At 50.7% G+C, this 24,840-nt stretch overlaps 1 protein-coding gene across 2 annotated transcripts in view; it reads right to left on the bottom strand.

Annotated features, from left to right (window-relative positions):
- MTBP (MDM2 binding protein) overlaps window positions 1-24,840 on the bottom strand; it is a 69,565-nt gene that overhangs the window by 19,518 nt on the left and 25,207 nt on the right. For both annotated transcript variants that reach the window (XM_069731837.1, XM_069731836.1), the window contains exons 14-19: window positions 24,057-24,209; window positions 23,358-23,460; window positions 21,330-21,485; window positions 19,422-19,517; window positions 18,081-18,338; window positions 16,905-17,139 (exon numbers count right to left, since the gene is read on the bottom strand). In XM_069731837.1, the coding sequence (XP_069587938.1) occupies window positions 16,905-17,139; window positions 18,081-18,338; window positions 19,422-19,517; window positions 21,330-21,485; window positions 23,358-23,460; window positions 24,057-24,209 (1,001 nt within the window). The remainder of the gene's footprint in view (window positions 1-16,904; window positions 17,140-18,080; window positions 18,339-19,421; window positions 19,518-21,329; window positions 21,486-23,357; window positions 23,461-24,056; window positions 24,210-24,840) is intronic.

The following is a 24,840-nucleotide window of genomic DNA, read 5'->3' as shown; positions in this document are numbered from 1 at the left end:
AAGTAACTTGGAGACCAATATAAAAGACGAACACTCTACCACGGTTATTAATTTGACAGATCGCGTCCTAAAAGACTCACATTTCTCGGCATTATCCAAAGGACTGAATTATTGCTTGCCAGAAGATTTCAATATTGTGGATTTTAAGATCGACCTGTACAAGGCAGTGAGAAAGATGCATTTGTATAAATCTTTTTTACCCACCAATAGATCAGCCACGTCTAAATCTATTTTACCAGAGGTATTTCCTGGAGAAACACCGTGCCAAGTTGGTCCCCTGGGTTTTAGGATCACACAGGACCCCATAGGAGATATTAGGGAGGATGCATGTTTGCTTCTTAGTCTCTCTGATCCTGCCCCCATCGTGAGTAACAGAGCGCATATTCCGGTTTTACCATTTACTGGAGGAGTAAAATCCACCTATATGCCCCCGGTCTCTCCCGGTAATGTTATCGATATTTTTGAGGCCCAAGTTCTAAAAGACATCGAGGCCATATTGTATAAAAAATTCCCTAATAATTTGGCATCTGAGGAATTGCGAGCTTTGAAGGAGATACAGGGGTGGTCTGATACTATTGTACGGGCCGCTGATAAAGGAGGCAATATTGTCCTCCTGTCCAGTGAATATTATAAAAACGAAGCTCTGAGGCAGTTATCAGATAAGAATACGTATGTGAGGTTAAAGGGGGATCCAACCATCAATTTTAAAAATGGCCTTCGTTCTTTGCTGAGACGTCATGTTGAAATGAGAGTCCTGTCAGAAAAACAAGCATCCAAACTTTTACCAGACTACCCAAGGAAAGCACATTGGTACCACATACCTAAAATACACAAATCTCTAGAAACACCTCCAGGTCGTCCGATCGTATCGGGGGTGGGTTCTCTAACTGAACCTTTGTCTTCCTATTTGGACTGGCTGCTACGTCCTCTCCTGTTGGATGTTCCTTCTTTTGTTAAAGATACTGGGGATTTTTTGAGGAACCTAAAAGGTTTTATATGGCAGGATAATTTCTGTCTTGCTTCAATAGATATTGAAAGCTTATATACCAGAATTCCCCAGAAATTAGGTGTAGACACCATAAAGGAGATACTAGAGAGCACACCTACTGACGCTAAGACTATTTCGTTTATTTGCGATAAGTTATCTTTTATATTGGAACATAATGCATTTCAATTCGATAATGACTGGTACAGGCAGACGGAGGGTACCGCTATGGGTACCCCCGTCGCATGTACCCTAGCCAATTTATTTTTGGCAAAGTTTGAAGAAGAATATATTTATTCTTCCAGAAATCCCTTTCTCCAGCATATTAAATTCTATGCGAGGTATGTGGACGACATGTTCCTGGTGTGGGACGGCCCCCAGGATTCTTTCACAGATTTTGTGGAGTACCTGGGGGGGTCCAACACGATGAACATGAAGTTCACTTCCCAATTTGGAGGGGATGAATTGGTATTTCTGGACGTTAAATTGAGGATTTTCGAGGGTACCATTCACACTGAGATCCACCGCAAACTGTCTGCGTCTAACTCCTTATTACACTTTAATAGTGCCCATCCTTTCTACACAAAACAGGCATTACCCTTTAGCCAGTTTTTACGGGTAAAAAGGGTAAACAGTGAAACAGGAGGGTTCGAGCAGCAGTCTAATGAGATGTATAGTAGGTTTGTAAAGCGGGGTTACCCGCAACCTATTTTGGATAGAGCGCTCAATAGAGCAATAAATGTGGACCTGAGCGATTCCTTGGGTAGGAAAAACAAAAAAGGAGAAAAGAAATTTGTTTTTTGTTTTAAATATGGGCCCATGGATTCGGCCATTAGATCTGCAGTTAGAAAGAATTGGCAGATTCTAAGACAGGACAACGATTTGAAAGACATGGTTGACAGAGGACCCTTGTTCGCATGCCGTCGCAGCAAAAATGTGAGAGACATGTTGGTACACAACAGATTTGTATCCAAGCGAGAGACGTGGTTAGGTGGGCATGCACCTAAAGGTAACTTTAGGTGCGGACAATGCAATTTCTGCACGTATCATCTTACAGGAAATAGTATCAAAATCGGCTCCATTCAGCATGTGGTACGTGACTTTATAACTTGTAGATCCACACATATTGTGTATATCATCTTTTGCCCTTGCGGCTTTTTCTATATCGGTAAGACTATTCGGCCCTTGTTCATTAGGATCAGAGAACACTTTAATTCTGTTAGAACAGGGAAAGGGGGCCCGAAATTTATCAATCATGTAAAGACTTACCATAATAGCGATGTAAGCACTTTGCGATTTGCAGGAATCGAAAGAGTAGCCTCGCCGCAACAGGGAGGTGATTGGAATCGCCTCCTATTACAAAGAGAAGGAAGGTGGATACTTCGCGCAGGCGCTCTAGGTCCATTAGGTTTGAATGAGAGAATGGACATGTCCGTCTTTTTGTAAATTTCATAATCAGTTTTTTCACTGTTTATGTATCTAATATATTGTCTCCAGTCTTTTGCTTAGTGTTTGATTATGTTTTTAACAAATGTATTGTTGTCTTTGCACAATTATGTTTCGAACACAGGTGATTTGATCACCTGAGGCATAGCGGAGGGAAGGGGGAGGAGTAGTAGTACCTGTGGAAATATAAGAACATTCCTCTTTCCCATCCGCTATCAAGGACCCGTTGAAGTGCTGCACAGCACGAAACGGCCGTAGTCCGTTCTCATTCACTTTCCTCCCTGCCGTTGTTGTTTTATATGTCCGAATAAATTGTGACCACCACACCTGGGGTAAGTGCGCTTTTTTCTTATACTTTTGCAAGATTTGGATTGTTTTTTTCCCTTGGAGCTGCACCCCCATCGGTTATAGAGAGGAACGCTTCTAGCTGGTATCCTATGCTGTTCGCATGTACTGGGTTGAAGATTTTAGGGTCAGGCTTATAGCAGCAGTGCGGTGACATTTGTTTCTTTTTTTGGACTGATGCAAATAAAAAAGTTAGCTCCTCCTCTGCAGTGTACACCCCACCGACTGGCATTATACTCTTCAGTTTAGCTTAGTGTCAGTAGGAGGTGGACACGGGTCTTTTATTAGACCCTTATCTACCTCAATGTGCGTCGTTTCCTTTCAGGTTTTTCCGGAGGGATACAGGGTGAACAGTCACACCTGTAGTCCCACTATGCGGACTATGAGTACGGCATGTACTGCCACCCCGTATCCTCATAGATCCCTCTCCAGGACCAAGATCCTAGCACATAAGCGTGCTTAGAAGTCCGGTCCTGGCTCCGTCCCCCACCCACTCGCCCACCAGAGCCTGTCGGTCGGAGGAGACGAGGACGTCCATCAGCTCCGTGGACGTCTCATTCCTTCCAGGTTAGTACCGGCGGGGGATGTTTAGGTGAGTATTTTCCCTCCCCACCCTGTGGCTTCCCTGGATCCTAAAACACGGGTATTACATACCTGGTAATGTGTTTTTTCATGAGACATGACGGCACCACGAGAGAGGGGATCCGCCCATCAAGGACAGGAAACCTTCAAGATAAAAGGGGTGGCTCCTCTCTCCACATCAGTTGTTTTACAGAGTACGAGAGGAACTCCGCTGGTTAGTGTACACATAAATAATACATCCTATACGGTTCTATTCACCGATACCCCAGGGAGTGTATAATACAAATAATGCTAATAATGCACCCAACTAATGACGTGATCAAAAGGGTGGGAATATAAGGGTGCCGTCATGTCTCATGAAAAAACACATTACCAGGTAAGTAATACCCGTGTTTTTCCATCATACATGACGGCACCACGAGAGAGTTACAGAGATTTGTATTCTCTTCTAGGGAGGGATCACTGCTTGTAACACTCTTCTCCCAAAAGTGAGATCAGAGGTAGCAGATAGGTCTAGCCTATAATGTTTAAAAAATGTAGACGGAGAGGACCAAGTGGCCGCCTTACAGATTTGGTCGATGGTAGCATCTGCTCTCTCCGCCCACGACGTCGCCATGGCCCTCGTGGAGTGGGCTTTCAGACCCTGTGGAACAACCCTGCCTGCACTACTATATGCTAGAATAATGGCCTCTTTCACCCATCTAGCTATAGTCTGTTTTGAGGCTTTAAGGCCCTTCCTTGACCCCTGGAATGAAACAAATAAAGCCCTCTGTTTCCTCCAGGATTTAGTCACCTCTAGATACTGTAGGATACATCTAACGTCTAGGCAATGGAGTCTCTCCTCTTTTTTGTTACTGGGATTGGGACAGAAAGAGGGTAGGGTTATATCCTGAGCTCTATGGAATCTCGATACCACTTTGGGGAGATATGCCGGATCTAATTTTAATACAACCCTATCGTCCATAATTTGTGTGTAAGGGGGGTCAGCTGACAACGCGTGTAAATCCCCCACCCTACGGGCCGACGTAAGTGCCACTAACAAAGCTGTTTTTAATGTTAGTATTTTATCAGAAGTTGTATTTAACGGCTCAAAGGGGCTTTCCGTCAGGGCAGTTAACACTAGATTTAGATCCCATGGTGGAGGAGTAGGAGATGGGACAGAGTCAGCTCTACTACAGGCTCGGATAAACCTCACCACCCACCTATTACTTGCCAGGTCACAGTTGAATAGGGCTGCTAAGGCTGAAATGTGTACTTTGAGGGTACTAACAGCTAACCCCAGATCTAAGCCCTTCTGCAGGAACTCCAGTATTGCCACTATCGGGACCTCCCCTTCCCGTACTGGCCCTGAGCTGGACAGGAATTTCTTCCATATCCTCCCATAGATCTTGGTCGTTACTGGTTTTCTGCTGCTGAGCAAGGTGGATATTAACCCAGCTGAGAACCCTTCTTTCTCTAGTAACGACCGCTCAAATGCCAGGCTGTCAAATGAAGCCCGGAGTTCTGCGGGTGGTTGAAGGGACCCCGAGTTAGAAGGTCCTGGTCTTCCGGGAGAACCCACGGGTCCATCACTGACATCACTCTCAGCCAGTAGAACCACGGTCTTTTCGGCCAGAAGGGCGCTATCACGATCACTCTGGCCTTGTCTTCCCTGATCTTCCTCAGAACCACTGGGATTAGACATATCGGTGGGAAGGCATACAGGAGTCCAGATGTCCATTTTATGCTGAAGGCGTCTACTGCCAACGGCCTGTCTGTAGGGTTCAGGGAGCAGAATTTTTGGACTTTCTTGTTGACTTTTGAGGCAAAGAGGTCCACCCTGGGTTTTTCCCACATGTGCACTATCCGTTGAAAAACGGACTTTTTTAGGGACCATTCCCCTTGTCTCAAGTGGTTCCTGCTTAGAAAGTCTGCCTTTATGTTGTCCACACCTCGGATATGCAGGGCCGATAATGACAGGAAGTGCTTTTCGGCTAGAGACATGAGTCTTGTGGTTATGTGCATCAGTGCCCGAGAGCGGGTGCCTCCCTGGTGGTTCACGTATGCGACCGCTGTTCGGTTGTCCGATAGGACTCTCACATGATGCCCTGCCAAGTGTGGAAGTAATCTCTCTAGCGCCCTTTCTATTGCTAGGAGCTCCCACTCGTTTGAGGATAGATCTTTCTCCTCTTGAGCCCAGGGGTCTTGGACCCATAGTGTGTCTGAGTGAGCTCCCCATCCCCATGGACTGGCGTCCGTTGTGATTACCATGGAGGCTGTGAATGTCCAGGGAACTCCTCTGGGGGATGACTATCTGTAACCACCATCTGAGAGATTGGAGCACAGAGAGTGGGAGAGTGAGCTTCTGCTCTAACTGTCCCTGAAGTTCTCGGTCGTTCTGCAGCACACACCATTGCAGTTCTCTTGCATGGAACTGGGCCCATTTTACTGCCGGTATGCAGGAGGTTAGGGACCCTAACACCGACATGGCCCTTCTCAAGGTCATTTCCGGCTTTTTTAATGTGGCCATAATCATCTGTTTGATTTTTTCCTCTTTTTCTTCTGGGAGGCGGCACTCCTGTGTCACGGAGTCCACCGTTATCCCCAGGAAATTCTGGACCATTGCCGGCTCTAACTTGGACTTCTTGAGATTTAGTTGCCATCCCAGTGTCTGAAGAGTGTCCATCACTATCCTGACCTGCTCCTGACAGTGAGAAAAGTTCTTTCCCACTATCAGGAAGTCGTCCAAGTAGGGAATTATTAGAGTGTCCTTTTCCCTGAGATGTGCTGTGACGTCTGCAATCAGCTTCGTAAATACGCGTGGGGCGGTTGCTATCACAAAGGGCAGAGCCCTGTACTGGAAGTGACGCAGCTGGGACCCCATCTGAACTGCCACTCTGAGGAACTGACGATCTTGCTGTCTGATTGGGACGTGATAATAAGCATCCTTGAGGTCGAGGACGGACATGTAGCACTGGGGATAGAGAAGTTTCACCGCAGATTTTATGGTCTCCATCTTGAACGATGGTATTACAAGAAATTTGTTGAGGCCTTTTAGATTTATAATTGTCCTCCAAGAGTTGTCCGGTTTTTATGAGAAAAAGAGGGGAATAAAATCCTTCCCTCCTTTCGTCTATAGGAACTTCTTCCAAGACGTGCTTGTCTAGGAGTGATGTTACTTCCCCCTCCAGACTGTCTTGCTTCTCTTGGGAGGACTGTACTGGGGTCTGCATATACCTTCTTGGAGGCCAGTGGTGAAATTTTAGCTTTAGGCCTGATCCTACGATCTGCCGGATCCATATGCTGGAGGAGATCCTCTCCCAGGCTGGAAGGAAGTGAGAGAGCCTCCCTCCCACCTGAGAAGGACCGTCACTGGGAGGGTTTTTTGGTGTCTCTGGGGGACTTGCCGAAGTAGAAGCCCTTTCCTCCCCTGGGTCGCTTGTCCAGGTTGCTCCTGTCCCGGTCTCTGTATTGCTGCCTTCGGAACTTTTGGCCTCTCCGAAAGGTGCGACGAAAGGGCTGAAACGGCTGTCTTGGGAAGTTCTTCTTTTTATCACCGGCCTTCTCCAGTACCTCATCTAATGCCGGTCCGAACAGGAAGTTTCCCTCACAAGGCAAAGAACAAAGCTTCATTTTGGCCTGAGTGTCCCCTGGCCAGCATTTGAGCCATACGGCACGGCGTCCAGTGTTAGCTAATGCTGCTGATTTTGCTGCCAGCCTAGCAGAGTCTGCTGATGCTTCAGCCAGAAACATAGCCGCTGCCCTCATAGTTGGAAGTGACTCTGGAATAGCTTCCCTGGGAGCTTTTTGCTCCACCTGTTCCTCCAGGTTGTCTATCCAGATCTTAAGGGATCTGGCGACACAAGTGGCCGCGATAGCTGGCCTTAGTGCTCCCGCTGAGGCTTCCCAAGCTGTCTTCAGGGAACTGTCCACCTTCCTGTCCAGAGGTTCTTTTAAAGAACCTAGGTCCTCGAACGGCAGGGAGGACTTCCTGGCCACTTTTGAGACCGCCACATCGATTTTTGGGGCTGTCCCAAGATGAGGATGCTTCCTCTTCAAAGGGATACCGTCTTTTAAGGGAGATAGTTATCTGGGACCTCTTTTCCGGCCTTTGCCATTCCCTTTTGATTAGTTCTTGAATTTGATCATTAACAGGGAATGATCTCCGTTTCTTCTTTTGTAGGCCACTGAACATGAGTTCCTGGGCTGTCTTTTTGGCCTTCTCCTCTACCAGCCCCATGGTAGAGCGAACAGCTTTAATAAGTTTATCTGTAGCCTCTGCCGGAAAGGTGTCTTCCTCCTCAGAGCTACTATCAGAACAGCGGGCCGTGTCAGAATCCTGCTCTGACCCCGAGGAATCCCTTTGGGATGCTATAGAGGGGCTGGATCTGTCCCTAGATCTGGCATCTGTGTCAGGTGTCTGTAATGCTCTTACGGATTTGGAGACTTCGGACTGGATCAGAGATCTTAAGCTGTCCGTAAAGGATGGTGTTTCCTCCGCCACAGTCTGGTTAATACAGTCCTGACACAGTTTTTTACCCCAAGATGATATTAAGGGCTTTTTATATAAGGGACATTCTCTATTTTTAGTCTTCGTTTTATATTTTTTGGTGACCTCCTATACTCCACCCCGCAATGTATGTAAGAAAAGAGGGGAGAGACGGAGATAAGAGAAGAGAAAAGAACAGGCATTAGCGTACTGGACTGTCTCGTAGTTCACTCACCACTCGGACGTTTTCAAAGTACGGGTACCGGATCCGGAGGTTGGCTGGTCTTCTCCGTGTCTCCCAATGAGACTAGGGACCCCTCCTTGGTATGCCGTATACTGTCCGAGCGGCTTCTGCTGCTGCCATGGCGGGTCTGGCTCTTTTCGCTTGAGCGAGACCGCCTCTCCTGCACCTCCTGCTGTGGCATCACATGCTCTGGCGAGAAACTCTCCATTATACGCACCCGCACGCAACAAGAGTAGTCACCTTCAACCTGCCTGGTTTAGTGACACAGGGCAGCGCAGCTGGCTTGTTTAAATAGATTCACTCTTCTTTTTTTTTTTTTTTTTTTAAATCAATCACCTGGTTGATCCTGCTACCATTGGTCGCTTCATTAATCATGAATGATTACCTGGCTGATCGTGCCTGCACCACTTCCGGTGCACGTGAAACAATCAACTACCTGGTTGATCCTACGCCTGTCAGCTGTCAGCGCGACCCTGCGCTATATGCATATGTCCAAGCGCGCACCTGGCAACCACATCCGGTGCGCGCTTTAATATCCACCATTTACCTGGTTGATCCTGCCTCTGTCTGAGCAGTGCGCGCGCATCCGGACCTTACTTCTGGTGCGCGCTTTCATATCCCCCATTTACCTGGTTGATCCTGCCTGGCAGAGCAGCGCGCGCGCACCCGGCCTCACTACCGATGCGCGCCGCTGTATTATGCTCCAGGCGCGCATCCGGTCACCACTTCCGATGCGCGCCGCCTTTTTGGGTCCCCCCGGCGCCATGCTCCTGCACGAGGGTTCCCGCTGCCGCCGGCTTCAGCGCTTTACCTCCAGGCACGCACCCGGCTTTGCCTGCGGTGCGTGCCGAAGAATCTGTCCCCCCCCTGCTGCGCCCATACCTCCCCGGATACCTGGTGTCAGCTGGAGGGACTTCCGGGAGTATCCACGCCACAACGTCAGGCAGCGCCTCTTCACTCACAAGACTCTGCTTCAAACCTCTGCCTCAGGTACCGTCAAGGAGGAGGGGGAAGGGGGGAGACCTGCACTCAACAGGGAGGGCACCAAACCTCCGAGGAGCTTACCTCGCCCGGGCACCGATGTGCCTCACGGGCTGCATGGCCACCTTTGGTCAACAGGGGGGGCACCATAAAGTGACCCCCGTGGACAGGCAGGATTTCTGCTCGACAGGGGGGGAACGCGCCTGCGGCCCCCGTGGAGTATCTTCACCCGGGCGTTCGCCTCGCGGGCTGTGGCCATGCTTCGCTCAGGGGGGGCATGATATACATTGACCCCCGAGGCGACTACGGGTACCTGGTGACGGGTGCAGCAGACAGCGCCTGCCCAAATCCACCCGACCCAGGCCCCGGCATCCTCTTCTGTCTTCAGACGACTTCCATCTTGAGGGTTCCCCGTCAAGGACAGGAAACCAACTGATGTGGAGAGAGGAGCCGCCCCTTTTATCTTGAAGGTTTCCTGTCCTTGATGGGCGGATCCCCTCTCTCGTGGTGCCGTCATGTATGATGGAAAAAAGGGGGTTCCTATTTAAGGGGTTTTCTGATGCGAATCGCATCTCTTTTCAGCCGCGCCACTTCTGTGGATGCGGCCTCCCTGTCCCCTGTTTTGGCGCGGCTGCCTTTACAGACCACCGCGCCGCTGGCCTTGCTCAGGGGGGGGGACATTTCCGCCTCGGGTCCTGCAGGCTTCCCAGCCCCAGCGTGGCGGCTTTGCCAGCCGCCACATCGCTTCGGCCTTCTGTGGCTTCCCTGCTCCGGCCGCTGTTTGCGGCCGTTCATTTCTTTTCTGCGTGGCGGCTTTGCCAGCCGTCGCATCGCTTCGGCCTTCTGTGGCTTCCCTGCTCCAGCCGCTGTTTGCGGCCGTTCATTTCTTTTCTGCGTGGCGGCTTTGCCAGCCGCCACATGGCTTCGGCCTTCTGTGGCTTCCCTGCTCCGGCCGCTGTTTGCGGCCGTTCATTTCTTTTCTGCGTGGCGGCTTTGCCAGCCGTCGCATCGCTTCGGCCTTCTGTGGCTTCCCTGCTCCGGCCGCTGTTTGCGGCCGTTCATTTCTTTTCTGCGTGGCGGCTTTGCCAGCCGCCACATCGCTTCGGCCTTCTGTGGCTTCCCTGCTCCGGCCGCTGTTTGCGGCCGTTCATTTCTTTTCTGCGTGGCGGCTTTGCCAGCCGTCGCATCGCTTCGGCCTTCTGTGGCTTCCCTGCTCCGGCCGCTGTTTGCGGCCGTTCATTTCTTTTCTGCGTGGCGGCTTTGCCAGCCGCCACATCGCTTCGGCCTTCTGTGGCTTCCCTGCTCCGGCCGCTGTTTGCGGCCGTTCATTTCTTTTCTGCGTGGCGGCTTTGCCAGCCGTCACATCGCTCTGGCCGCCGTTCATTTCTTTTCAGGGCGGCGGCTTTGCCGGCTGCCGCATCGCTTCGGGCACCCTGCAGCTGCGTCCCTCTGGCCGCTTACAGCGCCGCTCATCCTCCCTCAGCGTGGCAGCTTGCCAGACCGCCACACCGCTTTGGACCTGCGGCTGCGCTACTCCCGCCGCTGTAGGCGGCCGCTCACCTATCGCCTTCTGCGGCGCACTGTTCACCGCTGCGGCCCTTCCATACCGGTCACCGATCGCTAATTTAGGCCCCGGCTTCTGCCTGGGCCTACTTCCGGTGCCGGACTCCGCTCCCTTTCCTTGTTCGTCGGGCGGGCTTTTCTCCCGCCCGACAATTTCACTAAGAACCGCCTTTTCTCCTCCCACCGGCGCCATCTTGGGACTCCTGAACCACGAGTCCCCTCCTCCGGAACAAGAGAGTGATATAGTACAGTGGTAAGGTGTGCAGGCTTGCAAACAGAGCTGTGAGTTCGAACCCCAGCAATGAAAGTTAATTTTAAGCAGCGCAGATCGATCAAGATTACGGCAGCAGGCCTTACCACCCTCCTGCCTAAGGGTCTATTTCTCGCCGGAGGTCCATACCATCTAGCCGGACAGCTTCCTCCGGATTTCGTCAGCCGTAAGTAGCTCTGCACTGCAGACTGACACTCCGCTATGTCAGTCCTGCAACAACCCGATTGTTCCCACCGCCCAGGATCCCCCAGCCGATCCGCCCCAGAGTGATACCCCCATCCCAGGCTGGGCTTCCTCTCTGTCACAATCGGTGGCCGACTTAACATGGGTGTCTCAAACCCTGGTGTCCGTGCTGGATCGATTACCCCTGCAGCCCCCCGCAGTAGCCAGCGGGTCGCAGGAGCCGCAGTCCGAGCCCTCCTTGATAAGCCACAAAAGGTCCAGACAAGAACGTCGGTCTGAGTCCTCTTCTCGCTCCATCTCGCCACACAGCCCTCCTCTGCGGTTGGCGTTCCCCCGATCCTCCTCCCCTGACTCAGGCGAGGCATTCTCTGATGCGCCCTCGGAGGATATTTCGGAGCTGGATTCTAACCAAATCGCCACCATGAGGGATATGGTCCAGAATCTCATTGGAGCTATAAACCAAACCTGTGGCATTAAGGATCCCTCTACGGAACCCGCAGATCAGGTGGTTTCGTTTAGACGGGCCAAACCACCTTCCAAGTTTTTTGCTCCTCATCCTGATTTCGAGGAAATCTTGTCCAGAGAGAGAGAGAGAAAACCCGACCAGACGTTTTCAGAGGGGAAATCGCCTGGGTGTGTTATATCCCTTTTCTCCAGAACTTACCGCCAATTGGACGGTCTCTCCCTCGGTGGATCCCCCTGTTTCCAGGCTGTCCACCAACACGGTGCTTCCACTGTCCGGGGAGCATCTTTGAAGGATTCTAACGATAGTTATAGAATCCTTTGCGAAGTCAGCCTTTGTAGCGGCTGCAGCGGCTCTATGCCTAGCTTTTTCTTCCACTTGGGTCGCAATATCCATTTCCAAATGGGCCAAGGATCTCCGTCGAGGTATCCTGGACGGGGCGCCTCCCGTGCAACTTGCGGAGCTTGCTAACCAGATTTCCCATGCTGGTGAATACCTGGTCTCCGTCTCCCTGGATACCGCGTCTTGTGCGGCTCAGGCTTCCAGCAAAGCTGTTGCCATCCACCGGACCGTTTGGCTCAAGACCTGGCAGGCGGACTTATCTTCCAAAAGTCCCTCACCAGTCTGCCCTTCCAAGGCTCTTGTCTCTTTGGTTCCCAGCTGGATCAAATCAATAAGGACGCCACCGGGGGTACAAGTTCCCTTCTCCCCCAGGCTAAGCCTTGTCGCCCTTCTCCTAGATGGCAGTTTCGCTCCTTTTGGCCTTTTCGTCGTTTCGCTGCGTCAAACTCCTTTTCCCAGCAGCTACAGAGGCCACAGGCACGTCAAGAGAAGGCGGTGTCCTCTAGGCCCACTCCGTCCTAGCGTCCTCGCTTCTCCCAGAGTAGACCCTCCAGGCCCAGATCCACCTCGGCAAGACTCCAGCCCAACTCCCAGGTTGGGCGGCCGTCTTCTCTTTTTCAGGGACGTCTGGTTTTCCGCAGTAGAGGACGCATGGGTCAGGGAAGTTGTATCCTCGGGATACAAGATAGAGTTCGTTTCACGACCCCGGGATCGTTTCTTCGAATCCCGTCCTCCAAGAGATCCCGCTCTAGTTCCGGGCTTCTTCGCTTCTCTTCTCAAAGCCGGGGTAATCGTTCCCGTCCCAGAAAAAGAACGGTTCACGGGTTTCTACTCGAACACTTGTGGTACCGAAAAAGGACGGCAAGGTTCGCCCCACTCTGGACCTCAAATTGCTGAACAGGAGAGTTCGTCTGAGACACTTCAGGATGGAATCCCTTCGTTCAGTAATTGATTCCATGGAGGCCCAGTAATTTCTGTGCTCAATAGACATCCAGGACGCCTACCTCCATGTCCCGATATTTCCCGGACAGCACCGATTCCTGCGCTTTGCAGTGAAACAAGAACATTTTCAGTTCGTCGCCCTGCCGTTCGGTCTTGCAGCCGCTCCAAGGGTGTTCACGAACATCATGGCGGCGCTGATGGCCATCTTTAGAGTCAGAGGCCTGGTCCTGTTTCCATACCTCGACGACATCCTCATCAGGCTCCGTCCTTTTCTCAGGCTCACGAAAGCCTGTCCATTGTTCTCGACTCCTTAGCCCGTTTCGGGTGGCTGGTCAACCGGAAAAAGTCCTGCCCTATTCCTTCTCAGCGCATCATCTTTCTGGGAATGCTCTTCGACACTCGTCAGACCAGAGTCTTCCTTCCTAAAGACAAGAGATCCTCTCTTTTTCGGGACATACGCTTGTTCCAGGGTCCTCGGCCTCCCTCCCTCTGATCGGCCATGAAGGTTCTGGGGAGGATGGTAGCTACATTGGAAGCGATTCCCTTCGCCCAATTTCATTCGTGACCCCTTCAGCAAGCCATTCTGTCTCAGTGGGACAGGTCTTCTCCCTGGATCGGCCGATCCGACTCTCTTCTCGGGTCAAACGGTCTCTCAACTGGTGGCTGTCGTCACCTCTCATCTCCCAGGGCAGGTTCTTCCTTCCAGTTCTCTGGCAGGTGGTGACGACGGACGCCAGCCTGCTCGGCTGGGGTGCGGTCTTTCGCCACCTGACGGTTCAGGGCCGTTGGTTGTCGCAGGAGTCATCTCTGCCAATCAATGTCCTCGAAATTCGGGCCATCATTCTGTCCCTCCCCCACTGGGAAAGGATTCTCAGGGGCCTACCAGTCCGAATCCAGACGGACAACGCCACGGCTGTGGCATATGTCAACCATCAGGGGGGGACCCGGAGCTCCTTGGCTCTTGCCGAGGTATCCAATATCCTCCTTTGGGCAGAGGCAACGGTTCCGGTGATATCCGCGGTGCATATCCCCGGCGTGGACATCTGGGCCGCCGACTTCCTCAGCCGCGAGGGCCTCGCGGCAGGGGAATTGTCCTTGCATCCAGAGGTCTTCCATCAGATTTGTCTTCGATGGGGGTCTCCGGACGTGGATCTCTAGGCGTCTCGAATGATCAGAAAGGCTCCGCAGTTCGTCTCCAGGTCTCGCGATCCTCTCGCAGTGGGCGTCGACGCTCTGGCCCTTCCTTGGTCACAGTTCGTGCTGCTCTATCTGTTCCCACCTATTCCATTGCTTCCCAAACTGTTGAAGAAGTTCAAGCGGAAGGGGTGCCGGTCATCCTGATCGCCCCGGATTGGCCCAGGAGAGCTTGGTTTGCGGAGCTCGTCAATCTTCTCGCGGACGCTCCCTGGTGCCTTCCAGACAGGCCCGATCTGCTGTCTCAGGGTCCGATCTGCCACCGGAATTCTCGGCCACTCAGTTTAATGGCGTGGCCGTTGAGACCGTAGTTTTAAGAGCGTCCGGCCTTTCGGACCGTGTGACTCACACCATGATTCAGGCCAGGAAGCCTTCATCTTCCGGGATCTACTATCGTACCTGGAAGGCTTACTTCCGTTGGTGCGAGTCCAACCGCGTTTCACGTATGTCCTTTTCCCTGCCTTCCATTTTGGCCTTCCTTCAGGCAGGACTGAATTCGGACCTGGCTCTTAGTTCCCTGAAGGGCCAGGTCTCTGCGCTTTCCATCCTTTTTCAGAAGACTTTAGCTTCCCGACCACAGGTTAAGACCTTTCTTCAAGGAGTGGCCCTGTCTTGCCGACCGCCGTTCTTGGTCAGTCACCAGGACAAGGTGGTCTTCCGGCCTCCACCTTCTTTCATTCCTAAGGTGGTTTCCACCTTCCACCTCAACGAGGACATCGTTCTACCTTCCTTTTGTCCAGCTCCGACTCATCCTCTGGAGCGATCGTTGAACAAGCTGGACCTCGTCAGGGCAGTGAGGATCTACCTGGATAGAACGTCCTCTTTCCGGAAGACGGATTCTTTTTTCGTCATTCCTGATGGCACGCGCAGAGGCCAGCCGGCTTCCAAGGCGACTATTGCTCGCTGGATCAGAACGGCAATTTTGGAGGCTTGCCGGGTCAAGAACAGAGTGTCCCCTCCTGGGATTAAGGCTCACTCTATCCGGGCAGTCGGTGCCTCCTGGGCGGTGCACCACAGGGCTTCTGCCCTACTGCCTTGCTAAGCGGCAACTTGGTCTTCCATCCACACGTTCGCCAAATTTTACAAGGTCCATACCTACGCTTCGGCGGATGCCAGCCTAGGCAGAAGGATCTTGCAGGCGGCAGTGGTGAGTCCTCTGACCTGATGGAAGTCTGTTTTTCCGCCCTTGGGACTGCTTTGGGACGTCCCATGGTTCCTGTGTCCCCCAATGAGAGGCGATAAAGAAAACAGGATTTTTGGTTGCTTACCGTAAAATCTGTTTCTTGAAGCCTCCATTGGGGGACACAGCTCCCTCCCAATGTTTTTCTGTTTTATGTTCTATAACTGTTCTCGCGTTTACAGTTTTCAAGTTTGTGTTTATGGTTTTCAACTTTGTTCGTCATCTCCTACTGCTTTCTCACTAACTGAAGAGTATAATGCCAGTCGGTGGGGTGTACACTGCAGAGGAGGAGCTAACTTTTTTATTTGCATAGTGTCAGCCTCCTAGTGGCAGCAGCATACACCCATGGTTCCTGTGTCTCCCAATGGAGGCTCCAAGAAACAGATTTTATAGTAAGCAAACAAAAATCCTGTTTTTTTATTTTATTATTTTTACCTAACTAAGGGGGTGATAAAGGGGGGATTGATTTACTTTTTTTTTTTTTTTATTTTGATCACTGTGATAAACCCCATCAGTCATCAAAATGAACCAATAGAAAAAAATTCCTACTGGGCGGGAAATTGGGGGCCCCATTTCTCTTTCCTCTAATGTAGGATCTCATTAGAGGAGAGAGAAATTAAATGAGAAAACAGCAAAACGAGGCAGAGCTTCTTACCTGCCTAGGCCTCTAAACAAATGCACTATCAGGATGCAGTGGACCCATGTGGTTAAGATGGAGACTACACAGGTGCAGCATAACCGATGAGGCAGCCACTCTCAACCTACCAAACTAATGGAGGGGGTGGCTGCTTGGCACATTGCTGTACATAAAAGACTTGTATGCGGCGCTGTTCACACAATGGAGATGCACAGCATCCAGGCAAGCCTAGTAGTGACACCCTTCTATTAGATCAGGCGGGCCTGCCCAGCGCTAAACAAATGCACCCCATGTGCACAGACACCACAGTATACAAGTAGAAAATGGGCCCAACTGTACCCCGAAAAAAAGTGCAAAAAACACAAAAAAATATATATATATAAAATTTTTTTGTGAGAAATTAAATGAGAAATCAGACTTTTTTCGGCCGCCGTTATTCCGTGAATAACGACGATCACAAGAACAGGGTTGGTGTAAAAAAAAAATAAAATAAATAAAAAAAAAAAAAAAAAAAAAAAATCGACCCAAATAATGATCTCTGGAAATTCCGACTCTGGGGGCACTCTACACTTATGAAGTGTGCAGAAGCTGGGCCGCTCTGACCTTCCCCGGCAGGAGACAAAGAAGAGGACGTCATCGCATGAAGATGGGAGGCGCCTGACCCGGACCTGCGATGTCCATCGGACCCGGACCGCCCCTCAGGGGAGTGTAATAAAAGTTATCTTTCTTCTCTTGCAGGTCGGATCGGGGGCAGATATAACACAGTATTATAGAATGCTGTAGAGAAGCCCTGAAAGGCGGTGGCCATAACTCATATCGGCCAAACCTGGCGACAGGTTCTCTTCCCTGGCACAGGACTTTGGGGGATAGAAGGATTTTTTTTTTTTTTTTTTTAAGGCCTGACCAGTTTCGATCTTTGGGAGATGGGCAGCAGTCAGAGGAGCACTCGGCCGGGTAGGATCGTCTTTCTAAACTGAGCGGAAGGTGAGCACAAGTTTGAGTGGTCGTAAATTAACCCTTTTAAGTCAAACATGTCCAGTATCAAGAGTCCAGATGAAGAGGTCCCCTGGCATCTTACCCGATTGTGTTTCTGCGACCTGGACTCCTTGACCTCATTCTCGGGGTTCCCGCTTTGCTTCGGCTGGGTGGGTTTACTACCTAAAGATGCCCCCCGATCTCTGGATCTTGGTCTGACGCAGGAGGACGACACTGGGGCTACACTTTCTGATCGAAGTCTGGTTATTCTAGCGTTCGGGCCACTGCCTTCACTAGCCAGGGACAGCAAAGAGTCCGAGCTTTCAGATTTAGCAAACCTGGAAACGAGAAACAAAGATCATTCACAGTGAGGATTCTAACCCTTCATCACCAAGAGATTTCGGTTTCTTCCAACAAATTTTTTTTCTTTTGCATAGTCATTTGAACTTTTTTGGCTTTCTACAAAATGCTGCAGCGTTTCAAAATAAAGTCTACACTCCTCGATATCGAAACGGACGGCAAATAGGAAAACCGGTAGAATTCTGGACATCACAGGATGGACAGACATGTTACGGATTGGCAAAAGATGAAAAAAAAAAAAATGCCGTATCGGCGCCATGTGCAGAAATCCTGGCACTTACCGCCTCTGCTCTGTAGAGCTGAATGCACTTGTGCAAATCATCAAAATCCACTGCGGGCAGCTCCTGTGTAATCACAGACATATGATACCCCAGATGTGCTCTATGGGAGACGAGTCTGGAGCGCGGCCATATCAATGTATCGCCGAACTGTTAATGTAGCTGGAATGAAGACTAGAGGGGTTCGGCTACCAGACATTATGCCGCCCTTCACCATTGTGATGTTCCCTCATGAAGGAGCGCAGTCCATGTGGTCTCCAGACCAATCTCGGCCTATTATTGCATCCAAGACAAAAGCTGGACTCATCGCTCAAGAGGTTACCCCCACAAAATCCAACCTTCAGTCTCCATCTGGAGACCATGTTGGCAACGCCATGAAGAGGGTCACCAGGAAATACTCCCTGGGATTATAGTGTGGGGGGACATCATGTATTGTAGTCGGACCCCTCTAATCTTCATTCCAGGCGCACTGACAGCTCGTCGTTACATTGATTTGATCGTCGCTATAAGCACAGTCATTTGTCTGCGAGCAGTAGGTCCCCGGCATCCCCCAATTATTGGGATCACTGGGGTTCCCCGCTGTCAGACCATACGAATATCCTTTATATGATTTGATGTAATAGACTGAATACTAACTTTACCTCTTGCTTGCAATCAATCCATCCAGGTCCCGGCAGCGGCGTTTGTGTCTCAGTGGGTCGGTGCCCTTCAAGGATTCTCCATCTGGCACACTACCCGGCTCAGACAGGACGGCCGGGGACGGAAGAGGACTCAGGGCAAAGGGGACCGGACAACATTCTCGGGTGCAGGTCGTCTGGGTCTCATAGCGAATGAGACGAGACTGCAGTTCGGAAAATGCCACATCCCGATCCAGAGCTTTTCTGCCATCGAGGCAAAATCTGAACGGGAGAAAGATTCTGTCACAGAAGCAAAGATCGAATGTGGAATCATTAGTGAGACTAGCCAAGAACAGAAACGTCGCTGGACTGAGCACCGACCGCTCCCGGCACGAATGGCACCAACATTAGGCAGCGGAGACGGCCGACATTCACCTCCAGATACAAGCTTTACATTCAGAGGAGCAAAAATTCTGCCGGGGTATGTAAACTTAAGCACAACTGTATTATGTAATATTAATTATATATATATATATATATATATATATATATATATATATATATATATATATATATCAAAACATACAACTATCATATAGTTGTGAGAATTCTTACTTTTGGATATGCTATGAATTACTAATAGAATGAATGTAAAAAAAAAAAAAAAGAAAAAAGAAATGGAGTAAATTAATGGAGTAATATATTTAATAAGAAATAAAAGTAATTTACGCCGCCACTCCCCCAATACTGTGCTGTAACTCTAGGCCCACATTGAGGCTGACACGAGATAATGAAATTAAAAAAAAAAGTTATAGCCGTTCATTTCCATCATGGATCAGCCAAACTGATCATTAACAAGGGAGTTTTCCCAATTTCAGAAAATCCCGGTCATGGCGGGTCCAATGCAGAGTCTCTGCTGCTGTTCCCAGTGTCTGTTATTGTCTGCAGCGCTGATGTCATGTCAACAGCGCTGCAGTCAATCCGTAACCACAGCGACTCTGCTCAAGTAGACCGCATGGAGGGGCTTACAGCTACTAAGCTCACCGATTTGCTGCAGCACAGTCCATGTGATGTCGACGCTGCGGACAGACACCCAAAGCGGCAGCGGAGACTGTTGGACCCAGGGATGGTGAGAAGAGCAGCTTTTTTTTTTTTTTTTTTTTATTATCTTTTTAAACAAATTGTAGCCAGAGGTTTCCTGGAACTGAAAACGCTAAATATCCTGAATGTAAACCGTACATAAAAAATAATACTACTAGATTTCTTGCGATTTATGTGGGGGTCACGCATCGCCCCATCCTTACATGGGCCGGATTGAGCCGATACGGAGGCGGCTCGTGTGTAACAATGTCGGCTGTTACTTACTCCAGTCCATGGTAATGACACTCCGAGGCTTTCTCAAAAGGCAGCGATCTCAGTTTCCGAGGGGTAAGATCTGGAGTCAACAGGAAAGCGTTGTTACTGGAAGACAAAAAAGGGAACAGATCACCGGTACGTACACATTTTGCCTCACGCCAGGTCAGCCAGTGTTCGATTCCTGCATTAAAACAAGTTTGCACCGACCGCCTTTTCCATCCTCTGCACTGTTGGCTGCAAATGAGTCAACTGTGAATCTATCAGCGAGCTCCTTCTGACGCGAGGGTTTATAACAAATGCCTTTTTTAAGCTCCTCTCCGCTGCTATATGACCACATCAAAATAATTTGTGCCAAGAAATGCTACATTTTTTAATCAATGTCAAATGTAAAAATACATAAAATGCATCTATTTGTGTCTAAATAAAAAGGGTCTTAAACAGCTCCTTTACTGGAGCAGAGAATGTCTGTGCCGTCCAGGGGTCCCAGCAGTCAGATTTTTACCACTGGGTAGATAAATGACAGTTGATTTTGGGTGGATTTGTCATTTCTGCCAAGAGGCGTCCCAGCATTTACAGCACGCACCGCTTTTTAGGGGTCACGTTCCTCGGCCCCCCATCTCCTATAAAAGAGGCTCATCCGGAGGTCATGGCAGAGTACGGAGAGAACAGGATTTCTCACGAGATCTAGGACTGTGGGCTTATGAGAGGCCACTGGGGGTGAGGACTATCGCACGCCCATGTCCTAAGCTATGAGGCCCACCTCTTTCCTAAGTAAAGGAGCCCCTGTTAAATCATATAGATCTTATAGTGGAGGGTCCTAAACATGACCCCAGTGTCCCCCTGCGGGCGTATGAACAGCCAGACACAGCAATCAGTTCAATCATACTAATAAGAGACCCAAATCTGGACAACCACCTTCATACAGAGGGGCTACACTGCACTTTAGACCTCCAAGGAAAAATACAAATCATGCAGTAAATAGAACCCATAGAGCCACTACAATTCCAGACCGGTCACTGAGCAGGACTCAGACGAAATAAGGAATCTGTAGATCCAGAGTCTGGGACCCCGATCAATCCAAAGAATAAAAGGGGGCGCAGATATACTCCAGTTCTATGTATGTCCCCATTACTGTCACATAAACAGCGGAATTCCAGCACAGATCTACGACATGGCCGCACCCAAGTGAATGGAGCCGCACCGCAATTCCCAGCAGAGCAGAACTTAAGGGAACGCAGTAGACGCCGTGTCACATCTCATCCGCCAAGGCTTTGCTCACTTTTGAAAAAGATGGAGGAGCTGGAGGAAAAGTCGCACAATCTTTTGATTGGATGTTGAGCCTTGTTCACCAACCATAAAATGCTTAGTGAATCCCCCCTGTTATTATTACCGCAGTGAAACTCGAAGTCTAAACTTGGAAACTTCTTCATTGAATCCAAAGAGTCAGAAAAGTAACGGATGGAAATATCAAATTCCACAGCGTCCTCTAGTGTCCACAGTGAGGAACTGCAGCTCTGGGCACCACATCTGTGAAATCACATGTGTAAGATATATTTTCCCTTTTATTTCAAAAGAAAAAAAAAGTAATAAATATCAAATTGCCATCATAAAGTCTAGCTGACTGTGATTCAAGTCACAATGTGTATACCGGATCTTAAGGATAGAAGGCTGGTGGTTTCTGTTCCGTACAGTGAAGGTCTGGCTGTAGGGGTGATGATCACACCCGCTGGGACACCATGATACTGGGGGGCACGGTGCCATGAACTAGGACCATTGCATTAGGGTGTATGGAGGCTCATCACAGAAGGCAGCGAACACAGAGTGATGGCAGGCGCTGCCCATACAGCCTTCCCCCGGGCATTACACTAGCGGTCTGGGCTGACGCACGCCGTCGGCAGGTCACTCCCGGGCTCTTACCCTCTCTGCAGCTGCAGAGGCTGGAGCTCCCCGCTGGCCGCACCTTGCGGAGTGAAGTACTTCAGTAACTCCTTGGCATCCAGCACGGTGACCCCTTCCTTCTGAATGTCCTTCCGGACGAGCAGCTGATCTGCTGCACTGGAGAGAATGGACGCCCTGGGGAGAAGCCGAGAAATCAGGAGCCGCCAACAGCACCAAAACTATACAACATGAGGACAGGCAGAAGACCCCACAAGACTATGCATTACCCACAATGCCATTTGTTGTGGAAATAACTCCAGTCCTTATAAAAGCTGCTGCAGTGTCAGTCATTTCTACCTCTTGTGGTCAGCAGTCCACAGTCTGACTGCTCTAACTGTAAAGAACCCTTTCCCATTCATCCTCCGGAATCGCCTTTCTTCCACCTGTAATGAGTGCCCGCTGGTCCTTCGTACGGTCCTTGGAAGAAATGTTATGCACCAGTCCTCTGTACGGACCACACAATTGTACATGTAAATGCCATCTCCTCTGAGACCTCGTGGCTCCCCCACTGCTCACAGCGCAGAGTCCTCGTGGCTCCCCCACTGCTCACAGCGCAGAGACATTGTGGCTCCCCCACTGCTCACAGCGCAGAGACCTCGTGGCTCCCCCACTGCTCACAGCGCAGAGTCCTCGTGGCTCCCCCACTGCTCACAGCGCAGAGTCCTCGTGGCTCCCCAACTGCTCACAGCGCAGAGTCCTCGTGACTCCCCCACTGCTCACAGCACAGAGTTCTCGTGGCTCCCCCACTGCTCCCAGCACAGAGTTCTCGTGGCTCCCCCACTGCTCACAGCGCAGAGTCCTCGTGGCTCCCCCACTGCTCACAGCGCAGAGTCCTCGTGGCTCCCCCACTGCTCACAGCACAGAGTTCTCGTGGCTCCCCCACTGCTCCCAGCACAGAGTTCTCGTGGCTCCCCCACTGCTCCCAGCGCAGAGTCCTCGTGGCTCCCCCACTGCTCACAGCGCAGAGTCCTCGTGGCTCCCCCACTGCTCACAGCGCAGAGTCCTCGTGACTCCCCCACTGCTCCCAGCACAGAGTTCTCGTGGCTCCCCCACTGCTCCCAGCACAGAGACCTCGTGGCTCCCCCACTGCTCACAGCGCAGAGTCCTCGTGGCTCCCCCACTGCTCACAGCGCAGAGTCCTCGTGGCTCCCCTACTGCTCACAGCGCAGAGTCCTCGTGGCTCCCCCACTGCTCACAGCGCAGAGTCCTCGTGGCTCCCCCACTGCTCACAGCGCAGAGTCCTCGTGGCTCCCCCACTGCTCACAGCACAGAGTTCTCGTGGCTCCCCCACTGCTCCCAGCACAGAGTTCTCGTGGCTCCCCCACTGCTCCCAGCGCAGAGTCCTCGTGGCTCCCCCACTGCTCACAGCGCAGAGTCCTCGTGGCTCCCCCACTGCTCACAGCGCAGAGTCCTCGTGGCTCCCCCACTGCTCACAGCGCAGAGTCCTCGTGACTCCCCCACTGCTCCCAGCACAGAGTTCTCGTGGCTCCCCCACTGCTCCCAGCACAGAGACCTCGTGGCTCCCCCACTGCTCACAGCGCAGAGTCCTCGTGGCTCCCCCACTGCTCACAGCGCAGAGTCCTCGTGGCTCCCCTACTGCTCACAGCGCAGAGTCCTCGTGGCTCCCCCACTGCTCACAGCGCAGAGTCCTCGTGGCTCCCCCACTGCTCACAGCGCAGAGACCTCGTGGCTCCCCCACTGCTCCCAGCACAGAGACCTCGTGGCTCCCCCACTGCTCCCAGCACAGTTCTCGTGGCTCCCCCACTGCTCACAGCGCAGAGTCCTCGTGGCTCCCCCACTGCTCCCAGCACAGAGTTTTCGTGGCTCCCCCACTGCTCCCAGCACAGAGACCTCGTGGCTCCCCCACTGCTCCCAGCACAGACTCCTTGGAGCCTTCACTGCAGACTTTCACTCATCCAGATCATTTACTAAGCACCCTTGTGCATATAATCAAGTGACGTTCTACAGGACTGGTCCTAAAGGCCGTCTGATGAATGGTAACCTTACCTTATTCTTCTCTTTATTTTCTCAAAATTTTCCAAATTCTGCAGAACATTTCTTTCAGGCCATTCAGATGAGTTCATGTCAAATAATGAGCTTTTATCAGACCCTTAGAAAGAGAAAAAAAAAAGATCTATGAATACAACAATACACCGATGAATCTAAGAAACAGAGCAAATGCCACAACTACACAGTACAGGTAACAGTCACTGACCTCTTTTGAAAATTTACTAAAAATTAAAAAATACTGACATTTATATAAAACATGTTGGATTTAGACTATTTAGCAGTGTTTCCCAAACTACGATCCTCGCGGCCCCCACAGCTCTGGTTTTCAGGATTTTCCTTAGTGTTGCACAGGTGATAGAAGTATCATCAAGGCATCAGTTCTATCACCTGTGCAACACTAAGGAAAATCCTGAAAACATGACCTGTGGGGGGCCGCGAGGATCGGAGTTTAGAACCATTGCAGACTCTGTAGGGTTAATGATCCAGCTGAGCGTCTGACGAGGAGGGGTCTTAAAAAGGAAATTGTCCTTTTATACAAGGGGCAGAAAAGCGTGCTCAGACACCCGTCTGTTCACAAGGCCCTTTTCTCAAAATATGTGCGGGTTCCATAAGAAGAACCCCAACCTAACAGATTTTTATGTCCTATCCCATTACATACGTGAACGTCAGACAATTTAACCCCTTCTCATCATTTACCTGCAGGGGGCACGCTTTCTACACTTGCTTCAAAGTCCTGGCTGCTAAATTTGCTCTCAAAATGTCTCAGCACGCAATCTCGGGTTAGCTTTAACAAGGTCTTTAAGGAGTCCTCATTGACAGGGATGGACAGCTGTCCGTCTTCTCGGGTCTCTTGAAGAACCAATGGAAAAAGAACAAATATGTCACTTCCGCTGTGATAAAGATTTAATTGTGGATGGGGGGGCTGGGGGTGCCCTCATCCCCTCGGTACCGTATTTTTTTTTTTAACACTTTTTTACTCCAAAAATGTGGAGGAAAATGAATGGGGGTGCATCTTACAGTCTGGATGTGGTGGGGAGGTGGGGGAGTGGCAGCAGCGGGTCACCGGAGGCAGAAGCGCCAGCTGCTGCGGCTAACTTATGTGCCCACTTTAAGAGGGGAAATTATTAATATTCACTGCATTCCACGTCCATGTGCGTGGAGGGCAATGAATATTAATTTTTCTTTAATAGCATCTTGGTATGCAGGGTCCCAACAGAAAAACAGTAAAAATAAAAAAAAATAATACAACTTACCTTTCTGCTCCCCCTTACAGCGTCTTGTTCCGGTGCCAGCAGCGGCTGTATGCTTGCAATCAGTGAATGGGAGGGACGTCATGCGCTGCTTACAAGCCAAAGGACAGCTGCCGGAATACTCAGTGCTCTGCACGCAGGGACTGTGCGCACGGAGAGCAGCAAGTATTCATTGGTCTTTAGTAGTGCGCACAGTGTCAGCCGCCGGCTTCCTGCAGCTCCCATGAGTA

This window comes from Ranitomeya imitator, chromosome 6, assembly GCF_032444005.1.
Source record: "Ranitomeya imitator isolate aRanImi1 chromosome 6, aRanImi1.pri, whole genome shotgun sequence".
NCBI lineage: Eukaryota > Metazoa > Chordata > Amphibia > Anura > Dendrobatidae > Ranitomeya > Ranitomeya imitator.
The sequence above is the reverse complement of the archived record's forward strand: the minus strand, read 5'-3'. Positions and strand labels throughout refer to the sequence as shown.